Source organism: Rhincodon typus, chromosome 28, assembly GCF_021869965.1.
Source record: "Rhincodon typus isolate 14 chromosome 28, sRhiTyp1.1, whole genome shotgun sequence".
Taxonomy (NCBI): Eukaryota; Metazoa; Chordata; class Chondrichthyes; order Orectolobiformes; family Rhincodontidae; genus Rhincodon; species Rhincodon typus.
The window spans coordinates 5389239-5414568 of NC_063359.1; the positions used below are offsets into that span (position 1 = coordinate 5389239).

General features: G+C 42.8%; 1 protein-coding gene across 3 annotated transcripts in view; it reads left to right on the plus strand.

The window, feature by feature from the left end:
* pnpla7b (patatin-like phospholipase domain containing 7b) overlaps positions 1-25330 on the plus strand; it is a 312946-nt gene that overhangs the window by 176855 nt on the left and 110761 nt on the right. For all 3 annotated transcript variants that reach the window (XM_048613831.1, XM_048613829.1, XM_048613830.1), the window contains 2 exons: positions 746-928; positions 13615-13733. In XM_048613831.1, the coding sequence (XP_048469788.1) occupies positions 746-928; positions 13615-13733 (302 nt within the window). The remainder of the gene's footprint in view (positions 1-745; positions 929-13614; positions 13734-25330) is intronic.

Sequence of the window (25330 nt, forward strand, 5' to 3'; positions counted from 1 at the left end):
AACCCCGCATTTCCCTTGTCTAACCCCGCATTTCCCTTGTCTAACCCACCTAGCCTGCACATCTTTGGGCTGTGGGAGGAAACCGGAGCACCCGGAGGAAACCACACAGACACGGGGAGAATGTACAAACCCCACACAGTCGCCCGAGGGTGGAATTGAACCCAGGTCCTTGGTGCAGTGAGGCAGCAGTGCTAACCACTGAGCCACTGTGCCGCCCCATGTCGTTAGTCTGTGGAATTCTCTCCCTCAGAAGATGATGGAGGTTCAAATGTATTCAAGTTAAATTGATTTATTGTTTTGTTGACAAGGGAGTTAATGGTTATGGGGGAGCAGACAGGAAAGTAGAGATGAGACCGCACAGCCAGGTCAGCCGTGATCTTGAGCGATACTGGTATCCTACTGTTAATTCCACAAAGCTGCTTATATTTTTCTGGCCCTGAAGCATTCCTTGCATGGAAACTTTGTGTATGGCTTTTTGTGAACTTTGAGGCAAGGGACTGGAGTAGTGTGGTTCACTTCAGGAAGACCAGGTGGCAATCATTTCTAGTTCCCAGTTTAACTCCTGGCTGGCTGAATTGATTAGTATGAAAGTGAAGTGCTGCATCTACAAAACCTGGTATTGTGACCAGCGAAGGGAGACAATGTCAGTTATGCACAGAGGAGTGTCTCTGGATGTGCTCTGTGGTACTGACTCGGTGTCATGTGACTGTTCGTGCCTGTAATATGTACGTGACTTTGTTTGCAGTTGGAGCGCATGTTGGAGAACACAGCTGTGCGAGCTCTCAAGCAGCTCATCCTACTGCACAAAGAGGATTGTCCCACACCAGCTCGAACCGTTGAGTGGCTCAACATGAGGAGCTGGTGCTCCGGTCATCTACACCTCTGCTGTCCCCGCCGAGTCTTCTCTCGCAAGAGGCTACCTAAATTGGTAGGGAGCTTGGAAACGTCTCTGGTTATAGTTTGGTGTTGTGTTTTATTTTATTGGATTATCAGATTGGCATTTGTCGAACAGCATCACATAGAGGGGAAAGTAATCTTTCTTCTATATTAAAGCATCCAAAGATTCCGTGGTATGCCAGCTGTTACATAACCATTGTCTTGTATAATTTTATCAAAACCTCTTTTTACCTTGTTTTCTATGATCTAGAAAAACTAGGCAGCTTGTACAATTCCTACAGTGTAGAAGCAGGCCCATGTGGCCCATCAAGTCCACACTGAGTGCGAAAAATCTCCCGCCCAGAACCACCCCCCACACCCCACCCCCCCAACCTTATCTCTGCATTTCTGATGGCTAACCCACCTAATCTGCGCATTTTTGGATTGTAAGAGGAAACTGGAGCACCCGGAAGAAACCCACGCAGACTCAGAGAGAGGGTGCAAACTCCACACAGACAGTCACCCAAGGGTGGAATCAACCCCGGGTCACTGGTGCTGTGAGGCACTGCTTAGGTTTTATCTACAGGTACTCGCACTGTCAGGGAATTACATAATTAAATCAATGTGTGGCTCCCTGGTGATCAATTCAGTTAAGCATCGCTGGGTGTGGCTCAGTATGACAGCCTCTATTGCATTTGCTGCAGAAGAAACTCTGGGCTGAGAAGGTGTGTGATTCACTCACTGTTTTTTTTTCTGGGCCTCATTATGTTTCTATTTGCCGCCTCCAATGCCTTTCCAAACAATCAATCTCCAGCAGTCCGTGTCAGTCTCACCATCTTCATATCTCGCTGACAAGGGTCCTTAAAGCGGAGCGTATGATGCACGGTTGACAGGCGGTCATTGGGTGTACAGTTATCATCCATCTGGTGACTGTTTTCAGGCCCATATATTGCACCCTTTTTCTCTCTGTTCCACCCGTCCATTCAGAGCTTTCTGTTATGTGTATATTTTATTTTGTATTTAACCTTCCATGCAACACATCACACATTTCTACAATAAGTTGCATCTGCTACCTTTCTGCCCCATTCTGCTACACTGTACGTCGCCTCCTTAAACCTTCTAGACTTCGTCTTGTGACTTAGTAAGTTTCAGTACTATGTATTCCTACAATCAAACCTGCATCGTCAATTTAAAATCCTCCCCATACCAACTTTGGGGATCCGCCACTTCCACCCTGTATCCCAGCATTTGATGGGCATTGGTTCCTCCTGACAAAATCCCTGTTTGAAAGGGAAAGTAAATATTTGAGGCATGTGCTTTTAATGTTTTTTTTTAACAATCGCACAATAAACAAAGATAAATTGTGCCCCAGATAGAAAGACATTCGAGTGAGATCCATTTTTTACTCGGTTCTACCTCAGCCATTTTATGGAACGTTCTCTAGCAGCTGCTTTCTGGACTGAATGGGATATTGGGCAAAGCAAAGAGGGAAGGGGTGTAATTCCAGACTGACCAGAAAGGCACTTAATGGGTGAGTGAGCCCCAGAAACTGCATTCCAAGATGAACCAGTTGTATTCTCAATGCCGGTAAGGCCTTGCTGGATTTCTTTCTAACCAATGTATTTCATTTAACTCCCTAGCAAATAAACATTTACCACTTTGCACTAAAGCTGCTGTACACCTTCTATAAATATCATGTGTAACGTATGTTTAGAATGCTACTATAAAATTTGTGGATTGCGCTTTTTGAGTAGGAAAATTGTATTTTCCCCCGTTTTTCTATGAAATAGTTCCTCAGTGCTTTGCTTCCTGCTTTCGTAGTGCAACGAATGTGGAAAGATATTTGCCATGAGATCCTGTTATAGCAATACAACCAAAACTTGTCCTCCAACCATGGATGTAGTCTGTTTCAATGTTGCCTGCAAATCTGAAACAAGCTGAAATACCAATTGTGTGTGAAAGAGTCTGAAATACATGGAATTCCTGTCCAGTCAACAATTGAAGGTTGCTCCATTATTCATGGATAATAGGTGTGTGGTGCACCTACTATTCGGTGTCCTTATACAGTAAAAAGGATGAGTTGACATATTAGTCACAGTGTGTGCAGCCTTACTACGCAGTGGATAGAGTAGAGGTTACTATGGAGTTCCTGTCTATTGAATTGCATAGGAGTTATTGTGTTCATCATAATGTGTGCTGAGTCATCCATTGAGGCTCGTGTATGAGGGTTGCTGAAGACATGAGAATGTCTGAGAGTATCAAGCCCTGGATATTTCGAAATGCTGCACTAGGCTTAGACAGGGCAGAATTTGTTAAGTGCATCCCAGTGGGTTTCTTGAAACAGTATGTGGATAGTCCAACTAGAGGACTATCTAGTATTGGCTAATGATTCTGGCCTGGTGACTGACCTTTCAATGGGAGAGCATTTTGGAAACAGTGATCACAACTCTTTAAGTCTTAGGGTAGCTATGAATAATGAAAAGTCAGGACCTTGCAGGAAGGTACTAAATTGGAGGGGGGAGAATTACGTCAGTATTGGGCAGGAGCTACAGAGTGTTAATTGGGAGGAGCTGGCAAGTCCACATTTGACATGTGGGAGTTGTTTAAAGACCTGGTGGTCAGAGTTCAGGAGGAAGGAGAGATGGCAAGGTAAAGGAATCTTGGATAATGAAGGAGGTTGTGAATTTAGTCAAAAAGAAAAATGAAGCATATGTAAGATTTAGGCAGCTAAAATTGAAAAGGGCCTGTGAAGAATATAAAGTGGGAAAGAACTTGAGCAAGGTATTAAGAAAACAAGGAGGAGCCATGAAATGACCTAGGCAAGTAAGGTTAAAGAGTGTGCCAGGGCATTCTATATATACATTAAAAACAAGAGAATAATTAGGGAGAAGGTCAGATCACTGAAGGATAAAGGAGGGAACTTGTACTTGGAGGCAGAGGACGTGGACGAGATCCTAAATGAGTACTTTGCGTCGGTATTCACCAGGATAAGGATATGGGTTTGTGTGGAGCATGTTAATGTGCTAGGACATTTTGAGAACTCAGAAAGAAATGGTGTTGGGTATCTTGAAGAGTGTTAAGGTAGATAAGTCTCCCAGGTCCTGATGGTATCTACTCCAGGTTATTTACAGAGGAAAGAGAGGATATTGCTGGGCCCTTGACCGAGATCTTTGTATTCTCGCTAGCCATTAGAGAGGTCCTGCAGGACTGGTGAGTAGCTAATGTTGTTCCTCTGTTCAAGAAGGGAAATAAGGATGACCCAGGAAACTATTGACTGGTGAGCCTCACATCGATGGTTGGGAAGCTATCGGAGGGAATTCTTCGGGATAGGATTTACGTGCATTTGGAAAAGCATGGCCTAATTAAGAGACAGTCAGCATGGCTTTGTGCAGGGCGGGTCATGTCTACAAACTTGACTGAATTTTTTGAGGAGGTGATGAAGGTGATTGATGAGGGTGGAGCAGTGGATTTTAGTAAGACTTTTGACAAGGTCCGTCATGGTAGGCTCATCCAGAAGTGTAAGATGCATTGCATGCATAGTGACTTGGCCATCTAGATTCAGAATTAGCTTGCCCATAGAAGGAAGAATGTAGGGGTGGAAGGGTGTTTTTCTAGCTGGAGGTCTGTGACTAGTGGTGTTCCGCAGGAATCCATATTGGGACCTCTTCTGTCTGTGATATATATAAGTGACTTGGATAAAATGTAGATGGGTCGGTTAGTAAGTTTGCAGACAATACAAAGATCGGTGGATTGTGCATAGTGTAGAAGGTTGTCAAAGAATATAGTGGGATTTAGATTGCAGATATGGGTGGAGAAATAGGGGCGGCATGATGGCTCAGTGGTTAGCACTGCTGCCTCACAGCGCCAGGGGCCTGGGTTCAATTCCACCCTCTGGTGTCTGTCTGTGTGGAGTTTGCGCATTCTCCCCGTGTCTGCGTGTGTTTCCTCTGGGTGCTCCGGTTTCCTCCCATAGTCCAAAAATGTGCAGCTAGGTGGATTGGTCATACTAAATTGCCCATAGTATTCAGGGATGTGTAGATTAGGTGGGTTATAGGTGGATGGGTCTGGTGGGCTTCACTGAGGGTCAGTGTGGACTTGTTGGGTCGAAGGGCCTGTTTCCACACAGTGGGGATTCTATGATTCTATGAAATGGCAGATGGTGTTTAATCTGGGTAATTGTGAGGTGCTGTACTTTTGGAACTCAAATGTTAGGGAAAAATATACAGTTAATGGCAGGACTCTGAACAGTATTGATATAAAGAGGGATCTTGGGGTTCAAGTCCATAACTCCTTGAAAGTAGCCGCACAAGTAGACAGGGTGGTAAAGAAAGCATACGGCATGCTTGCCTTTATTGGTTGGGGAATTGAGTACAAGAGTCGAGATGTCATGTTATGTTGCAGTTTTATTATAAGACTTTGGTTAGGCCTCACTTAGAGTATTGCATTCAGTTTTGGTCGCCATATTACAGGAAGGATGTGGAGGCTTTGGAGAGGGTGCAGAGGAGGTTTACCAGGATGCTGACAAAAAAAACTGCAGATGTTGAAATCCGGGTAGACAAACAGGAGGCCGAAAGAACACAGCAAGCCAGGCAGAATCTGGAGGAAAGGAGCAGTCAACGTTTCAGGTATTACCCTTCTGGGTTCTGAAGAAGGGTTATACCCAAAATGTTGACTGCTCTTTTCTTCCAGTTGCTGCCTGGCTTGCTGTGTTCTTCCAGCATCCTGTTTGTTTACCAGGATGCTGTCTGGTTTAGAGGGTATGAGCTACAAGGATAGGCTAGAAAATATCAGGTTGTTTTCTCTGGAGCAGCAGAGGCTGAGGGGAGACTTGATAGAAGTCTATAAATGTGTGAGATGCATAGATAGGGTTGATGGTGTGAATCATCTTCCCAGAGTGGAAATGTCTAATACCAGGAGGCATGCATTTAAGGTGAGAGTCCAAAGGAGACATGGGCGCCAAGTTTTTTTTTTTCTTTTTTTTTTTTAACAGAGTGTGGGAGGAATCTGGAATGTGCTGCCGGGGGTTATGGTGGAGGCAGATACGATAGAAGCATTTAAGGGGCTTTTAGATAGGCACATGAATATGCAAGGACTGGAGGGATATGGAACAAGGGCAAGCCGAAGGGATTAGTTTAATTTGGCATCATGTTTGGCACAACATAATGGGCCGTTCCTGTGCTGTACTATTGTGTTCCATGTTCTATCTGGTATGTACTATGGTGAGAAACAGCTAGCACCACCCAGACCAGTCTAGAGATTTACAAAATCATGAGGGACATAGATAAGGTGAATAGTCAATGTCTTTTCACTAGGGTAGGAGAGCTCAAAACTAGAGGACATGGTTTTAAGGTGAGAGGGGAGAGATTTAAAAGAAGCCTGACGGACAACCTTTTCACATATAAGGTGGTATGCATATGGATTGAACTGCCAGAAGAAGTGGTAGAGGCAGGTATAGTCACAACATCTGAAAGGCATTGGGATAGGTACCTGAATAAAAAACGGTTTAGAAGGATATGGGCCAAGTGCAGATAAATGGCTTTAGTTTAGTTTGGCAAACCTGGTTGGTATGGACGAGTTGGACCAAAGGGTCTGTTTCTGTGTTGTATGACTGTGAATGTCTATTTTAATAATAATAATAATAATTATGGAAGCTATACAAATTTACAGCCAAGGGACAAAGTTGATTTGAAATTTGGTTTGACGTACTACTTAATTTCCAAGAAAACCCAAATCTCACTAACAAAAAAGAGCTAAGCAGTGATAATTAGTTTCATTTCCTAAATCTGTATAGTTGAATTCCAATTCATATATCAGATTCAAACCATAGCAACAAAAGAACAGTGACTCACCCTGCAAGTATATTGGGGGTGGGTGTATTGGCAGTCTGTGGGCACATAATTTATTTTTCATTCTTTACTGGGATGCGGAACATCACTCGCAAAACCAACGTTTGTTCCCCAACCGTAATTATCCTTGAGAAGGCAGTGGTGAGCCACAGCTGCAGCGGTCCATTTGATGTGTATCCACCCACAGTGCTGTTAGGACGGGAATTCCACGGTTCCATCCAATGACAGTGAAGGGATGCAGATAAAAATCCAATTCGAGATTTGTGGTGCTTGGAAGGAAACTTCCCATATGCCTGCTGTCCTTGTCTGTCTTGTTGTTAGAGGTTGAGAGTTTGGAATTAAGAGACAATCTAGCCATTACCCTTTGATATTCAGTGGTGTTATCATCGCTGAATCCTACATTATCAATACCTTGGAGTTCCCATTGACCAGGCACTGAACTGGACTTGACACATAAACACAGTGGCTACAAGAGCAGATCAGGGGCTAGGAATACTGCGGTGAGTAACTCACCTCCTGATTCCCCAAAACCTGACCACCATCTACATGGCACATGTCAGGAGTGTGATGGAATACTCCCCACTTGCCTGGATGGGTGCAGCTCCAACAACACTCAATAAGCTTGATATCATTCAGGACAAAGCAGCCCGCTTGATTAGCAGCACATTCACAAGCATCCACCACTGACCCTGAGAAGCAACAGTGTGTACTATCTACAAGATGCAGTGTAGAAGTTCACTAAAGACCCTCAGACAGCACCTTCCTAATCAGAAGATTAAGATGCATGGGATCCATGGTAACTTGGCCACATGGGTTCAGAATTGGCTTGCTCATAGAAGGCAGAGGGTAGGGGTGGAAGGGTGTTTTTCAGGCTGGAGGTCTATAACTAGTGCTGTACTGCAGGGATCCACACTGGGACTTCTGTTTGTGATATATATATGAATGACTTAGATGAAAATGTAGAAGGGTGGGTTAGTAAATTTGCAGACAATACAAAGATTGGTGGAGTTGTGCATAGTGTAGAAGGTTGTCAAAGGATACAGCAGATTTAGATCGGTTGCAGATATGGGCGGAGAAATGGCAGAGTTTAATCCGGGTAAGTGTGAAGTGCTGTACTTTGGGAGATCAAAGGTTAAAGAAAAATATACAGTTAATGGCAGGACCATAAACAGCACTGATGTACAAAGGGATCTTGGGGTTCAAGTCCATAGCTCCCTGAAAGTGGCCACGTAAGTAGATAGGGTGATAAAGAAGGTGAATGGCATGCTTGCCTTTATTGGTTGGTGAATTGAGTGTAAGAATCAGGATGTCATGTTGCAGCTTTTTAAGACTTTGATCAAGCCACGCTTTTGCATTTAATTCTGGTTGCCACATTCCAGGAAGGATGTGGAGTCTTTGGAAAGAGTGCAAAGGAGATTTTCCAGGATGCTGCCTGGATTGGAGGGTATGAGCTATAAGGAGAGGCTAGACAAACTTGTGTTGTTTTCTCTGGAGCAGCAGAGGCTGAGGGGAGACTTGGTAGAAATCTATAAATATATGAGATGCATAGATAGGGTTGATGATCGGAATCTTCTTCCCAGAATTGAAATGTCAAAAACTAGGGGGCGTGCATTTAAGGTGAGGGGGGAAATGTTCAAAGGAGATATGAGGCCAAGTTTTTTTTTACACAGAGTGGTAGGAGTCTGGAATGCGCTGCCAGGGATGGTGGTGGAGGCAAATACGATAGGGGTGTTTAAAGGACTTTTAGATAAGCACATGAATATGCAAGGAATGGACCAAGGGCAGGCAGAAGGGATTAGTTTATTTTAGCATTATGCTCAGTACAACATTGTGGGCAGAAGAACTGTACAGCACAGGAACAGGCCCTATGTTCTAAACCCACGACCACTTCCATCTGGAAGGACAAGGGTAGCAGATACATGAGAACTACACCAACCAAAAATTCCCCTCCTAGCCACTCACTATCCTGACTTAGAAATATACCACCGCTCCTGCACTGCCACTGGTTTAGTATCTTGGAATTCCCTCCCCAATGGCATTGTTGGCCAATCTACAGCGCATGGACTGCAACAGCGCAAGTATGCAGCTCACTACCACCTCAAGGGCAACTGGCGGGAGATGATAACTGCTGGCCTGTGAATGAATAAGTATGTTTAAATATTAGAGTCGCTGCAGTGCAGCTTTCGATGGTGTACGCTGCAGCCACAGTGTGCTGGTGGTGGATGGGGTTCTGCTCAAGTGGACAAATGAGTTATGTAATATAACCTTGATTAAAGCCTAAGGGCCCACTGTGGTAACAAGTAAAATGAGTTTTCAACAAGTATAAAATTAAATTCTAATTTGAATTAGGCTTTCAGCACCAGCTGTGGTTAAAAGCAAGAGTATTGACACCCATTCAAGCAGCACTTATTCCTAGATCACTAGTTGGTACTGGGCAGTTGATGCTGAAGCTGATTGTTAAAGATGAGCTTTTTGCACATTTGAGAACCAGAAAAATGTGAATTGTTAATTGTCACTCTACAAAGAGCACTTCTTTGATTTGGGTCCAGTTTCTATTGATCTAGTCAAGGGCTTGTTTTCTTGCGATGATGATTATGGATTTAAAAATTTGTCAGAGCCCTGCAATGTTCCAAGCTCAATGTGGATTCCTCAGGGCTGTAGACTTACCTGAAACACCATATACACCTGTAAAGCATGGTTTCCAACAGTCTTCTGGCAATGGATCCCTAAAGAAATCTATCCTCAACTCTTCAAATTTTCCATTTCTATTGCTTACCTTATTTGAAGTTAATTTGCAAAAAGATTGATCTTGTGAGAGAGGTTGTTATTTTTGGTGTGTCTATTGCTTGCTCTTTGAATCAGTCACCATTACAAGGCTTTTTTTTAAAAACCTGTAGAATATTAGAGAGTGCCTAAAGATTTAGAATCTTTTGGCTTCTGGCTCTGGTCTAAAGCTCAGATGTAATCGAGAGCAAAATTTACTAAGGCAGCTGCTATGTAGAACCAGTGTCTAAAAGAGAGATGCTTCCAAGAGATTTTCCCATATTTTGATAGAATATCAGTGTCATTACAACAAATCATAAATGCATGTGCAGTTTAAGGGGACATAATGGGAATTCCACTGGACTCATAGTCCAGGTGTTCCAGGGACATGGGCTCCCACCATGGAGATGGTAACATTTGAATTCAATAAAAATCTGGGATTAGAATGCTCGTCCGCTGACAACCATTGTCAATTGTTGGAAAACACCCATCTGGTTCACTAATGTCCTTGAGAGCTTTCCTTCCTTCTCGGGAGGAAGATTGCCATCCTTACTTGGTCTGGCCTATAAGTGACTCATGACCAACAGCAGTGCGATTGACTCATATTGCCCTCTGGGCAATTAAAGAGGTGGTTGATTTTATTGTCACGTGTACCGAAATACAGTGAAAAGCTTTGTTTACGATCACAGGCAGATCACAGCAAGCAAAGAATGTACAGATCAGAAAGACTTCGAGGCATACAGGTTACATTATTCAAGGCTAGAGTCTATACAGCAGCCTGATAACGGCTGGGAAGAAGCTGTTCCTGAACCTGCTTGTGCGTGTGTTCAGGCTTCTGTATCTTTCTGCCTGACGGAAGAGGTTGTAGGAGATCATTACCAGGTTGCGATGGGTCTTTGATGATGTTGGCCATCTTTCTGCGGCAGCGAGCCACATAAATAGAGTCCACGGATGGAAGGTTGGCCTCTGTGATGGTCTGGGCTGTGCACACCACCTTCTGTAGTTTCTTACGGTCCTGGGCAGAGCAGTTGCCGTACCAGGCCGATATACACCCGGACAGTATACTTTCAATGGTGCATCTGTAGAAGTTAGTGAGGGACCTTATGGACATGCCAAATTTCCTGAGCTGCCTGAAGAAGAAGAGGCGTTGTTGTGTCATCTTGACTGTCGCATCTACGTGGGAAGTCCAGGACAGGTTGTCAGTTATTGTCACTCTGAGGAACTTGATGCTCTTCACTCTCTCAACCTCAGTTCCATTAATGTAGATGGGGCCGTGTTCTCCTCCCTTCTTTCTGAAGTTGATGATCAGTTCTGTAGTTTTGTTGATGCTGGCTGACAGACAGACTGTTTTCATTGCACCACGTCACCAAGCCGTCTATCGCCCTTCTGTGTTTTGACTCATCGTTGTTAAATAACTGTCCCACTATGGTGGTGTTGTCACCGAACTTGTAGATGGAGTTTGTTCGGAATTTGGCAACACAGTTGTAGGTGTACAGGAGTACAGTAGGGGGCTGAAGACTCATCCTTGGGGGGGGCGGGGGAGCGCGCTTCAATGTTGAGTGTTATTGTGGAGGAGGTGCATTTACCTATCCTCACTGTGACCCATAGGCCACAAAGCTGAGGATCCAGTTGCAGATGGCAGAGCCGAGACCAAGGTCCCACAGTTTTGAGATCAGTCAGAGGGGTAATGGTGTTTAAGGTGGAGCTGTAGTCAATGAGCAGGAGTCTGACATAGGTGTCTTTGTCCAAATGTTCTAGGGATGAGTGCAGGCCTAGGGATATGGCATCCTTTGTGGATCTGTTATGTTGGTTGGCAAATTGTAGGGGATTGAGGCAGGTTGGGAGAGTGAAATTGATGTGGGTCATGATCAGCCTCTCAAAGCATTTCATGACTATTGAAGTCAGAGCTATTGGGCGGTAGTGTTTAAGGCACACTGCATATGTTTTCATGGGTATGGGGAAGATAGAAATTAAGTGCTGATGCCCACACAAGTAAAACAGAAGTTGTAACAGTCCTGGAGTTTGTTTAATGTGATGCCACTATTTAAGAACGGCTGTAAGAAAAAGCCAGGGAACTTTAGACCAGTGAGCCTTAGGTCAGTGATGGGAAAGTCATTGGAAGGGATTCTGAGGGACAGAATTTACATGTATTTGGAAAGGCAAGGACTGATTAGGGATAGTCAATGTGGCTTTGTGCGTGGGAAATCATGTCTCACCAGCCTAATTAAGTCTTTTGAAGAGGTGACAAAGAAGATTCATGAAGACAGAGCAGTAGGTGTTTTCTATGTAGATTTCAGCAAAGTGTTTGGCAAAGTTCCACAGGATAGACTGATTTAATCAAGTTAGATCACATGGAATCCAGGGGAGCTAGTCAATTGGATACAAATTGGCTTGAAAGTAGGAGACAGAGGGTGGTGGTCGAGGGTTGCTTTTCAAACTGGAGGCCTGTGACCAGTGGCGTGCCACAAGGATCAGTGCTGGGTCCACTGCTTTCCATCATTTATATAAATTATTTGGATGTGAATATAGGAGGTATGGTTAGTAATTTTGCAGATGACGCCAAAGTAGGTGGTGGTATGGACAGTGAGGAAGATTATTTCAGAGTACACTGGGACCTGAATCAGTGGGCTAAAGTGTCAGATAGAATTTAATTTAGATAAATGTGAGGTGTTGCATTTTGACAAGGCATATCAGAGCAGGACTTATACACGTAATGGTAGAGTCCTGGCAAGTGTTACTGAACAGAGACTTTAGCATGCAGGTTCATATAGTTCCTTGAAAGTGGAGCCCCAGGTAGACAGAGTGGTGAAGAAGGCATTTGGCATGATTGCTGTCATTGGTCAGAACATTAAGTATAGGAGTTGGCACATCATGTTGGACAGGCCATTGGTGGTGAGGTCACTTTTAGAATACTGTATACAATTCTGGTCACCCTTCTATAGGAAGGATATTGTTAAACTTAAGGGGTGTAGAAATGATTTACAAGGATGTTTCCAGGACTGGAGGGTTTGAGTTATAGGGAGAGGCTGCATAGACTGGGCCATCTTTCCCTGGAGCATCGGAGGCTGAGGGGGTGACCTTAGAGGTTTATAAAATCATGAGGTGCATGAATAGGCTGAATAGTCAAGGCCTTATTTATCGGGTGGGGGAATCCAAAACTAGAGAGAATAGGTTTAAGGTGTCAGGGGAAAAGATTTAAAAAGGACCTGAGGGGTAACTTTCTCACGCAGATGGTAGCACGTGCATGGAGCAACCTGCCAGAGGAGGTGGTGGAGCCGGGTACAATTACCACATTTAAAAGGCACCTGGATGGGTATATGAATAGATAGGGTTTAGAGGGCTATGGGCTAAATGCTGGCATAGGGGACTGACTCAGATTGGGATGTCTAGGTGCCATGGACGAGTTTGACCAAAGGGTCTGTTTCTGTGCTATATGACTCTATTAGAGGAGGACCATTGCTCTCAGCAGCTCTGTTTTCCTCCACCTGTCAACCAAAATATATGGTCATAATTGACATTGTTGTAAATGACGGTCTCTTTGAGAAAGAAACATTTCATGATCATTGAGCCTATGAATTTAAGGCTGGATTTTCCAGTAAAAGGAGTTATTTAAAGGAGGGGAGGAAAGTAGACTGGAGTTTGTATTCAGTTATGAAATGCAAATGAATAGCTGTGGAAGACAGAATGACTCCTGATTCAGTAAAAGGATCAAAAACAAAGTTGCTGGAAAAGCTCAGCAGGTCTGGCAGCATCTGTGAAGGAAAAACCAGAGTTAATGTTTCGAGTCCGGTGACCCTTCCTCGGTAAAAGGATGACTAGCACAATGATAAGGGCATTTTTGCTTGTTGTATGGAAGATAGCCACAGTGGAAACTTTTGTTCAGTGTATCTGCTAAGTTTATGTCTCTGAGGAATCCACACTCACTCCAATCTTGAGCTTGGAAAATTGCTTGTGTAAAATTTGATGGAAAAAGTTTGCAAGGTGTAATTTGTCGCAAAGACAAATAACTTAGTACTTTGGCGTTTTCATACTATGCTGTGCTTAATTTTAATATTATGCCTAATGTAGGCACTTATACCACTGTCAGTCAAACTGATGCATGTTACTGTTTGGTCTTATGCTTTCTCAGCTCGAGATGTACCAAAGAATCTCTCAGAAGCTGCCAGATCGTCACTCGGATTTCTCCCGCTTGGCTCGAATTCTTACTGGCAATTCCATTGCACTGGTCCTGGGAGGCGGAGGAGCGAGGTGAGTCCTGATGGCTGAATTATAAGTATTTAACCTTGAGTTAAACTCTTTGACTGAAGTTTACTGCAAGTATATTTCCAGAAACCACCAAGGTTTTTCTCATTCTTATAACTATTTTCCTTTTCCAAACCATTACTTCTTTCTACTTAGTTTCACCTTCGAGACTATAGGTTCCACAAGGCTGAAGATCTGCAAAATTTAGTCACTGTATACTCGGGTTGCTTAGACTTTCTCATGAAAATACCAAGATGGAAATTCATTTCAGCAAATGAGACAGGTTTACCTGAAATTGAGCCTCGTAACAATATTGCTGGAAGGCAACATTGTCAGTACATGTGCAGACAGCATGAGTTGGTGCACATGGCAAAGACTAGAATTTGTTTCGCTGTTCCTAATTGTTCTTGAACTGAGTGGCTTTCTAGACCCCACTGCAAAGGGCAATTAAGAGCCAGCGAAAGCCTCAACTGCTGCTTCTGGCAGAGGGCCTCCAGAATGGAGCCTTCACAGATTTGGCAGGGAACACTGGTTGCTCATGATATTGAACAGCCAGTTGTCAGTTTTATATCTGTAATAAGAGCACAGCTATCAGTGAATTTCTACTGATGCTGCACCAATGTACTATCAAGTATCACAACCAGGAGGTGATTCTTTACATGAACCTTGACAGTCATAATTCAATGCATTGTGGAATACTGACTGGATTCTGGTGTAATTGCAAATACTAAACTGTGCATAGTGTTTACAACTCACTCTCAGTTCCTGCATTGTACAATGAGAGATGCGAGTGACTTACGTTAAAAATCATTTGAGGTGCAGTGATTTTTCCAGGACTAACGGCGAGGCTCATAATGTATTTTTATTTAAGTGATCTGAAGTTTATTAAGTTGGAGAAAGATGGGCGTTTCTGTCTACATATTCGTTCCCTTCTCTGAATAATGACATTTCAAAATATTGATAGGGTGACATTGCTACATTAAGGAATTTTCTTGCGTTTGCACTGATATGTTCACAGCTTACAGTAAATTCAGTAATTGTACAATGTTTCAGGTCAAATCTATCTACTTCATCCGTACCCAAATAAAATTTTTCCTAAGTGGCACGTTCTGTCACATTCCAATTTTTGTGGGTTTCCCCCTCTCAGAACAGGAAGCTAAATTCAGTCTGGACAAGAGTCAGCTGCCTTTCATATTTTTAAATTCAGCATTTGAAAACATATCTGAAGGTATCAAGGATTTTTTTATTTAAAATGAGTCACTGAATATTATACCAGCTGTTACCTTGAAAAGCCATGAATAATCAATGTCCCGTGTCTGCTCGGGAGATCCTGTTAGTCTATCAGAAAGTTGAATCACTGTACCATGATCTCAGGTCTAGAGATTGTGGAAATCTGTGTTGTGTTTATGTTCATGTATGCTTTTTCATTGAAGCACAAGATAGCTCACTACAGCAAAGCTCTAATCTTTTCAGTGAACCCAAGTTTAATTAAAAACTTAATTTTTCATTATGGGTAAATTAATCTGGCAATTACACATCTGCTCATGATGCACCCAGGGGAATGGGTGCTGTGTTGCATTTCCAATATTGGATGTTAGCTCTGATGGACATGGTTTAGATCAAACACAGCCACAATGTTCGAGGCTGCCTCTGTGATTATGCTTATGGATTTGTGTTACAAGCTGGCCTTTTACTTGTATCCTTTCTACAGTTTTCTCTCCCTTCCCCATCCTTGCCAGTACCATCTCCTAAGCACCGGTCTCATCTTATTTCAAGTGTGACCCGAGGCACTGTGCCTCATCTGGCTATTCAACTTTGGTAGCATCAGAACCTAGCAAGAACCTCCTGGTCCAATAGGTTCAAATATTGATTATACCAACAGAATCATCAGGACAGCTGTCACGATTTTTATTAACTTCAAATCTAGCTAGCACTTTTTTTTAGAAAGTTGGTGTTTCTCTGAAGGTGGCTGGTATGAAAACAATGTTTCACCTTTTTGTTTTCAGTAGATCATGGCTGAAACTATTGTGGCCCAAATCAGCATTTGCCCCTACCCATTGTCCACCTTTTCCCCCCTCCTGTGGTTGACAGTATCCTTAGCACTTATGACCTCAGCCCTCTCTTCCCTCCCGTGAAACTGATATGGCACCCCTGGTCCTCACTTGCCACACCAGTCTGCAGCCCAAGGGTCATAAACTACCATTTCTGCCACCTCTGGCAGGATGCCACCATCAGACATGCATTCCCTTCCACTTGTATGTCAGTGTTCTGCAGGGACTGTTCGCTCTGGCACACCCTAGTCCTCACGCAACCCACAACCCCAGTAACATTCCCATGTAATTGCAGGAGGTGAAACACCTACCCATTTACCTCCTTCCTCCTCACCGCTCAAGGCCCATGACACCCTTTCCAGGTGGAGCAGTGATTTACCTGCCCTTCACTCAATCTAGCCTACTGTATTCTCTGCTTACAATGTGGTTTCTATACACCGGGTGACTGCTTTGCAGAGCATCTACTTTCTATCTGCAAAAATGACCCTGAGTTTCCAGTTGCCTGCAGTTTCAACACATCACTGATCAGCACCTGTCTTGGGCTGGTGCAATGCTCCAACGAAGCTCAGTGCAAGCTGGAAGAGCAGATCTTCCGCCTGGAGACCCTACAGCCTTCAGGACTCTATATTGAGTTTGATGGCCTTAGGGTCTGATACCACCTTCCATTCCCTTTTAACCACTCCCCATACCTCAGGCCCTGTCATGACATGGGCAGCTTTCATCACAACCAACCCATTCTCATCTCATTGCCTCCATTATCAGCTTGTACCTTCCCTGGTTTACTATCAGCCATCCCTTTGTTTGAATAACTGTCTCTCTCTGGGCTCTGTCTCCATCTGTCCACTCAACACCTCCCCATGGATGCATGCATTGCTGCTGAGACAATATTTATCGCCCATCCCTTGGTGCCCTTGAGAAAGTGGTAATGATCTGCTGCCTTGAGCTGCTGCAATTGCTTTGCTTTAGGTACCCCACAATTGTCTATCCTGTCTGCAACTACTCTGCGGCAAGTATATCCTTTATTAGGCAAGGGGACCAGACATGTCCAAAAGATTCCAGCTGCAGGCTAATCAGTGCCCTATACAATTGAAGTAATATTTCATTGCTCCTGTACTTATACCCTCTTGTGATAAATGCTAACATACTGTTTGCCTTCCTGTTTGCTTGCTGCATCTGTCAACTTTCAGTGGTTTATGAACAAGGAGGTGGCTTTGAACATCAACACTTCCTAATCTTTTACTTTTAAGAAATACTCTGCACCTTTGTTCCAAAGTGGATAACCTTACGCATCCACATTATAGCCCAGCTGCCATGCTCTTGTCCACTCACTCTCTGCCTAACTAGATCCCATTGAAGCCTCTTTGTACTGTCCTCACAATTCTCATTCCCACCAAGTTGTGTGCCATCTGCACACTTGGAAAGATTATGATTGGCCCCCGCATCCAAATCATTGATGATAGATTGTGAACAACTGGGGTGATATGCTACTGGTCATAGCCTGCCAATCTGAGAATGACCCAAATATTCATAGCCTCTACTTTCTGCCTGTTAACCAGTCCTCAGTGCCCCCAATTCCATGAATTTTAATTTTGTTCACTAAACTCCTGAAAGGGATTTTACCAAAAGCCTTCTAATAATCCAAATACTTCACATCCGCTGGTTGCCCATCATTGACATTGCTGGTAACATCCTTAAAAAACTATCAGGTTTCTAATTGTTGATTTCCTCATCATACGTTCCTCTTCATCTTATGTTTGCAAACTTTCAATCTGCAAGACTTGTTGCAGGGTTAATAGAGGTTTGAAAGATGATTATCGATGCATTCACTCTCTGTAGCTATCATCTTCAACATTGGTATGTTGAAAGTTACCAGATTCATCGAAAGTTAAGAACTCCCATTAATTTCTCCAGTACTGTGTTTTTTTCAATAATCCTAATTTCTTTCATTTACCCACGCTCATTAGATCCTGGCATCTTAATTACTTCAGTGAGACATCTTTTGCTTCTCTTGATTAAGAGAGACACACAAGTACTTATTTAGCTTTTCTGCCATTTCTGTATAAGCTATTATAAACTATAATGTCTCTTCATTTAGTCGGCCCAGATTTGCTAATATTTTCTTTTTTGCATGCCTATTGAAGATTTTATAATCTATTTGTATGTTCCTTGCTATTTTACATTCATATTTTGTTCCGTTCCTTCTTTGAATTCTAAAATACTCCCCGTCCTCGGGCTTACAACTTTTTTTGATAACTTTATAACCTTCCACCTTTGATTTAATACAGTCATTAACTTCCCTAGTTAACCATCGCTCTCTCACTTTCCCTGTTGTTTTTTTGTCTCGCCATAAAGGAGTGTGATTTTTTTTTTTAATAAACCGATCGTTAATTCTTTAATCGTTGCCTATCTGCTGTCAAACCTTTTTAAATATATTGTTCTGATCCACTGCAGCCACTTTCCTCCTTTGACCTTCATAATTGCCTTTGTTTAGATTTAAGTCCTAGTTTCACATTGGGCTAATTTTTTTTCCCAAACTTTACGGAAAATTCTAAGATTATGTGCTCATTGTTCTGTAAAGGTTCTTTTATTTCAAGGTTATTAATTTGGACTTTCTTGTCACCTTCACATATTGCTCCAGAAGACTATACTGATCACAGTCTAGGAATTCTTTTCACCACAGGATTGGTTCTCATTAGTTTTATCTAATCTCCATGTAGGTTGAAGTTACCCCTTTTTGGTGCATCACCAGTCATGTTTTATTGGCTTATAAACCTCTCCTACAAATGATTGCTGCTGCTCCTTGCTGCTTCTAAACTCTACCGGAACAGTTTCGGAATCAACGCAGAAATGCTGAATACTATTTTACAGGAGTCAGATTGGACTTAAAATGTTGACTCTGTTTCTCTCCACAGATGCTACCAGATTTGCTGAGTTACTTCACCATTTACTGTTTCTTTCAGATTTTCAGCACCTGCAGCATTTTTGCTTTTATTGAGGAGAGGCGATGGCCTTGAGTATTAATCAAGAGACCCAGGTAATGTTCTGGGGACATTGGTTCGAATCCTGCCGTGGCAGATGGTAGAATTTGAATTCAATAAAATATATTTGGAACTAAGTGTAATGATAACCATTGTTGATTGTCAGGAAAACCCATCTGGTTCACTAATGTCGTTTAGAGAAGGAAATTGCCATGCTTACCCGATCTGGTCTATATGTGACTCCAGACCCACAGAAATGTGGTTGACTCTTAACTGCCCTCTGGGCAATTAACAATGGGTAATAAATGCTGCCTAGCCAGTGATGGTCATATTCTGTGAATGAATGATTAGAAAACACAGATTCTGCTTTCTGTTCTTCTAATCAAAGAACTTCTCTCATTAATACACTGACATCATCCCTTCTTAGCAGCACTGCCCTATCTCCTTTTCCTTTTTGCCTGACCACTTAAATGTCATATAGCCTTGAATATTCAGTTCTCAGTCTTGGTCACCCTGCAGCCATGTCTCCATAATGGCATTGTGTATAGATGTGGCATCCTGTTGAGAAAATAGATGGAACCATGGTTTGATGTCTCATCTGTGGACCATGCTATCAGTATCTATACTTGAACATCAACTTCTAAAGGGGAGTTAAAGTCATAGAATCCCTACAATGTGGAGAGTTCATGGATACAGCAACAACTGATTATTTTCATTTGCAGTGACTTATTTATGAGAGACACGTACAAATTATTGCTTACAATTATAGGAACTTAGGTTTGTTCCTAAAGGGCAAGGATCATGAATTCCCTGTTGTAGTCCTGTAAGTGGTTGTGATTTGTTTTGTATCTCAGTAGTGGGTGTACTGCTGTTTCTATCTTTATAGTCATTGCACGAGAAGACCTCTAAAGAATAGTGTCCTCTCATTGACTGCTGGCTTAGCATGCATTTAACTCTGCAAATGATTTAGCCAAGCCAATTATAACTTATTCAACACTGAGCTTTAAAATTGAGTTTTCTTTAAGTACAAATATGTAGCTAAAGTGGGATAATATGCAGGCAGTGGATGTACCATTTTAATTCATTGGGTGTCATATTTTTGATATTGTTCATCTTAAATCAGAGGGTACTTTTTCAAAGTTGTTAATTGGAATGTTTTGAGAGTTTCAGGCACCTAACATTTAAGACTCTATTACATTTGAAACAATCTGCATATGTTGATGTACAATACATGCACTCCCTATAAGTTTCATTGTTTCTAATACCTTCTCTTCACACCATAAGCAATACGTGTTTATACTTCCCCATGACTCCAAGATAGCAACCTCCATCACTCATATAGAACTCTGCAGCTGCTTGAATCTCACTGAAATTAAGTCTCTTTTAGCCTGCTGTCTTAGCTCTTTGCAACCTCTAGCTGCTGCAGTTCTGCTTGACTTGACCTCTGAATGCATTCATCATCCCTTGTTCTTGGCTTTCCTATCTCTGTCCTGAGTTTCTCAACTTATTTCACTGACTGTTTTAATGACCATTCAGTCAAAAAGTCATTTTTCTCCCAAATCTCTCTGCCAACTCGTCCCAGAGAGAATCCTCATTGTTGCACAATCAGCTGTAGTCTGCAACACCATCATGAGTGTTGCTGAAAAAAATACATATTTTGTTGAAGCTGTTGATGGTGCAGTCGTCAGGACATTATATAAGAATATCTAATGTGAAGAGGAGCAACACTGTTCCTTCGTTGAAAAACGGATGGAGGTGTTGCCATGGAGAATGCTCCAGCTAGAAGATGACTGTCTGTTAACTGCCAAGCTGTGATTAAATTTAAACCAGTCAGTTGATTATGGTCAAGGCATTGTCCAAAGGAATGAACCGGAGAACGGCTGTCACCTAGTATTTGTGTTTTTGTAATTTCATGTGTGTGTTTATGTTCTTTCTGGCTGCAAAAGACAGGGCCCTGTGTATAAATATATGTAGCTTTCAGTAGTATGAATGTGCCACATTACAATCCTAATTAATGAGCTTAAATTGATAATGTAATTCTTAACACAAGAATCTCATCTAATGTCAGACACTGCTTACACTTTTATAAGTGGGTAGTGCTTCCTGTGGACATATCTTGCCTGGTGTGAACAGCCAAAGAGACATGCTGCTTGGTATGATGTGCCAGTCTTTGGGGCATATGGCCCACATACGTAACATCACACCAGCACTGAACTTCAAATCCTCATTTAAATAGTCTGCAAAATGTCTTTTTGGCTTGACAGCAACCTCCTGTTACTGAGGCTTCCTTTTCATTTTGGATTTTGAGTATTGCTGACAAAATCTTGTGGACATTTCACTCATGTTGCTACAGTTGGCTGCACCTGTTGATCATTTTATTAAGGTACCTTACCCTTCTGGGGTAATCTGAGGGAGTTTTGGCATTTCCAAGAGCAAAAGCTGGCCTGAGGCTATTCATGAGATTGCTAATATTCACTGAGAAGTGATGTGATCGGGGTAGCCATTATCTTACAGGATGGCTTTGATGCAGTCTATTCAGCATCAAGCTTATGCAGTGTGTAAATGGCAAATTATTTATGAGCTTGCATCCAAGATCACTCCTACAGCATGTGAAATTGTAGAGAGTATATGTATGGGGATTCCTAACTAGTGGAAGTTAGACTTGCAGTAGCCAGTAGTAGGGAATCATTTGGCAGATTTCTCAACTAGCATTCAGGGAAACTGAGTTTATTTATCTGGACCATGTCAAAGATAAATTGAGTGCAAGATGGAGTCCATTAAAACTTGGAAGGAAATTTTTACATGCAGCTCTGACTTATATAGTGAATGTGTCATCAACATTTTAGAAATGTGGGGGGGTTGGGAGGTTGCGCTTTTCTTATGGAATCCAACAAAGATGTTTGAGAGTACTAGGCCTGGGGGGGGAATCCTGTGACAACGCCATCAATTTGGGTATTTGTGGTGTCACTGAAGCTCAACACAACTGCATAAGTTGCTGAGTTCCTTAATTCACGAATACTGGTTCATGCAATGGTGACAGGTCTCAGTTGCCATGATATAGTGTTGCAGGGTAAAATGCCTATGGCCTTCTTGAGTGGCACATTGATGAATAGGCGAGCCTTGTGGAATGAGCACATGAATGTGGCATTGCTATTGACTTGAGAGTCCTGTGTGGCTTTGACAAATGTAAAGGAAATCTTCACCAAGTGTGTGGAAAACTTGGCCAAAACTGGTAGTTGCAAAATGCATATCATTTGGCCAGTTCACGTTGCGCAGAACTGCTTAAAGATAAGATCAGGGATAAATCGACATTACTTTTTTACATCTTGGGCAGCCCTACATGTGCGGATCCAGTGGACAATGAGGGTGAACCTGATCAAATAAATCACCTGGCAAGTCGTTGCTTCAGTCCAACAAGCAATTTTTTAATGTAACTGCTTTAGAGCAAGGTTGTCTGGTCCTGCTGGGCAGCCTGTCAGTTGGATACATATTTGGTCCAGCAACAAAACTGCATGCCATTTTTGATGATATAATCATGCTTTATACGGATGACTAAACCCATCTTTTTGTCAGGTTTGTAGATGTGCGTGTCCAGGTTGGCCTTGGAGCCTCACGGCAATGTTAGATACTCAGTGTTGCATGTGGAAATCAGACCACTCGTTTGGAATCTCACAGCGTACATCTGCTCAATCAGCTGGGTGCACTTCCAAGGATCAGCATCTCCAGTAGACGCTGGTTTGTGACAGGGGAATTGAGGCACCTCCACTAGTCCACTTTCCAACCAACAACCATGCTCTTCTCATGCAGTATAAAAATATTGCTCTCTTGCAAAATGTCCTCAATCTTTTTCAGCAATACTCAGAATCTGAAACAAAAGGCTAGCCTCAGTAATGGTTACCATGAAACTACTGAATTGTCCAAAAAAATCCATCTAGTTCACTAACGTTCTTTATGGAAGGAATGTGTTGTCCTTATCTAGTTTGGCATCCATGTGATCCCAGGCCTGCTGTCTGAAAATGGCATAGCGAGCACTCAATTGTGCAACAGTGCTGCACTGCATGGACTGTAGCAGTTCCAGAGATTAAGAAATTAGTTCACTACTACGTTCTCAAAGGCTGTTGGAGATGGGCAATAAATGCTGGCCTTAGCCACTGACGCTCACATCCTATCAATGAATTTTAAAAAGAATTCTGTAGTCCATTGTAAGCTGTTAGCCATGTCCTTCAGTCTAAACATTTTGAGTCTCTTTCCATTTTTTTAACTGAATAGCCTAGTTTGAAAATAAAACGCAATTGACAGCTGATGCCTTTTTCAGTGTTCCATCGCTACGTCTTTGAGGTGATTTTTTTTGAACGATATTACACTCACTGTGAAGATTACACTTAGGATTGCCAGTTGATTTAAAAACTGAAATGTTTTGACTTGTAGTGATTGCTAGAGCAATGGTGATTTTGTTGCTTGATTCAGAGAGGATAGAATAACCAAGTATAGTATTGATGATTGACGCACATCCATCTTTGGATAAGACCTGTCACTGCTGACACCTCTACAATTATATTTTGCGTTTGCACAGTCTAGTAAGGATTGCCTGGATTACATTATAATGTTTTGTAGAACAATATCTTTTTAGTCTGCAGTTTCTCCAAAATCCCAATGATAAGTACGCAATCTGAAGGAATTGTAAGCCAGGCAGATGAAGACAGCCTCAAGTTCAAATAGCTTTGCTGTTGAATTAACTGATTTCAGTGGGGTAAGTTTTCAATAATTGACTTCAGTTGCAATATCTCTTCACAAACATACTTCCTTCTATACCTGCATTTGGTGGGGGAGGGGGGGAAATTCTCCTCATGCAATAGATAACAATGTGGAGCTGGAGGAACACAGCAGGCCAGGCAGCATCAGAGGAACAGGAAAGTTGACGTTTCGGGTTGGGACCCTTCTTCAGAAATGGGAAGGTAGCTCAGAAATAGAGAGAGGGGGGGGGGGGCGGGGGAAGGTAGGGGGGGTGGGATGGTGATAGGTGAGTGTAGGTAGGGAGTAGTGGGGATTGGTCAGTGAGGTGGGAGGAGTGGATAGGTGGGAGAGATAATGGACAGATTGTGTCAGGTCAAGGAGGTGGGGATGAGAGGGAGGGTTGGTCATGGGATGAGGTTGGGGGGTGGGGAAATTTTGAAATTTGGTAAAATCCACATTTAGGCCATTGGGCTGTTGGCTCCCGAGGCAGAACTGCTCCTCCGGTTTGCAGGTGGTGTCATTGTGATACTGGAGGAGGCCCAGGATGGACATGTCACTCAGGGAGTGGGAGGAGGAGTTGGTGGTTTGCGACTGGAAGGTGTTGTCGTTTGTCACAAACAGAGTGCAGGCGCTCTACAAAGCGGCCTCCGCGACTCCGCTTGGTCTCACCAATGTAGAGGAGGCCACATCGGGAGCAGGGGATGCAGTAGACCATGTTGACGGATGTGCAGATGAACCACATTAGATCGTTCACAAAGATTAAGTTCGTTTAATCAGCTGCTATTGCTGTATCCCTTACGTTCTCTATGCACCAGGCTATATCCTGTAGGTTTTCCCATTTTTCAAACCTGAAATCTAATTTTCTCCGCTAACTCACATCTCATGCTGTCTACAATGTCCACCTCCTGCTCCCTAAATCCTACTTCAGTCTTGTTTGCCCTTTGAGTTGAAGATGACTATGTTCAGTCATCCGGGTTACTTGGTAGTGTTCCAGCAGGTACGTAGTTACTGCTTAAGCAGATTGGTCCCCAGAAAGTTGCTCTGGAAAAAGGACGGGATACTGTAGACGATTGAGTTTGAATGAGTTTCTGGTTTAGGATTTCTTTTAGTGTTTTCTCTCTGCCTAACAATCTGCTTGATTTCACTGGAGGATGGATCAGACTGATGTCCCTACTTCCTCCTTAACCATTCCATCTTCTCAGGTACTCTCTCCCTCCCTTAACATCTCTGATTGTAGAAATTCCTGTCCTTTTGTCAACTACCCCATCTCTAACTTCTTCCTCTCTAGTGCTTGAACAGGCCTTCACTTCTCATGCCCATCCACAAACAACTTCAATGTTTAAATTCATCCAATCAGGTTTCCACCTCCACCAAAGCAGCCCTGAAATGGCTTCTATGACTGACTGACTGACTGACTACTTGTAAACCGTCTTGTGGTTTGAACTGTCTCCAGCCTTTGACGTGGTTCAACCATGCCTGCCTTCAACAACCGCTGTCAATGTTGAGTTTCATGTTGATGCTCCTTAAAATGTGCTGAACTAAATTTCAGTATGTGGCTCCACGTGGGCTGTTAGACTGCAGTGATTACCTAAGGGTAGCGGTTTTCAATGGAGACATTTTTAAGGCTTTTTTTTTTGAAAGGGTGTATCCTTACTATCATTTGTACTGACCACCCTGTGGTGTTTGCCCTGACACAGTTCCCGATTGAGGATCTGCTTAGGGAATCTGTCGTCATCCGTGTGGGAGACATGGCCTGCTCAACCAAGTTGAATTTTCTGGAATGTCGTCTTCAGGCTCCTCCTGTAGAATGGGCGGTTGCGTGCTCCTCCTGTAGAATGGG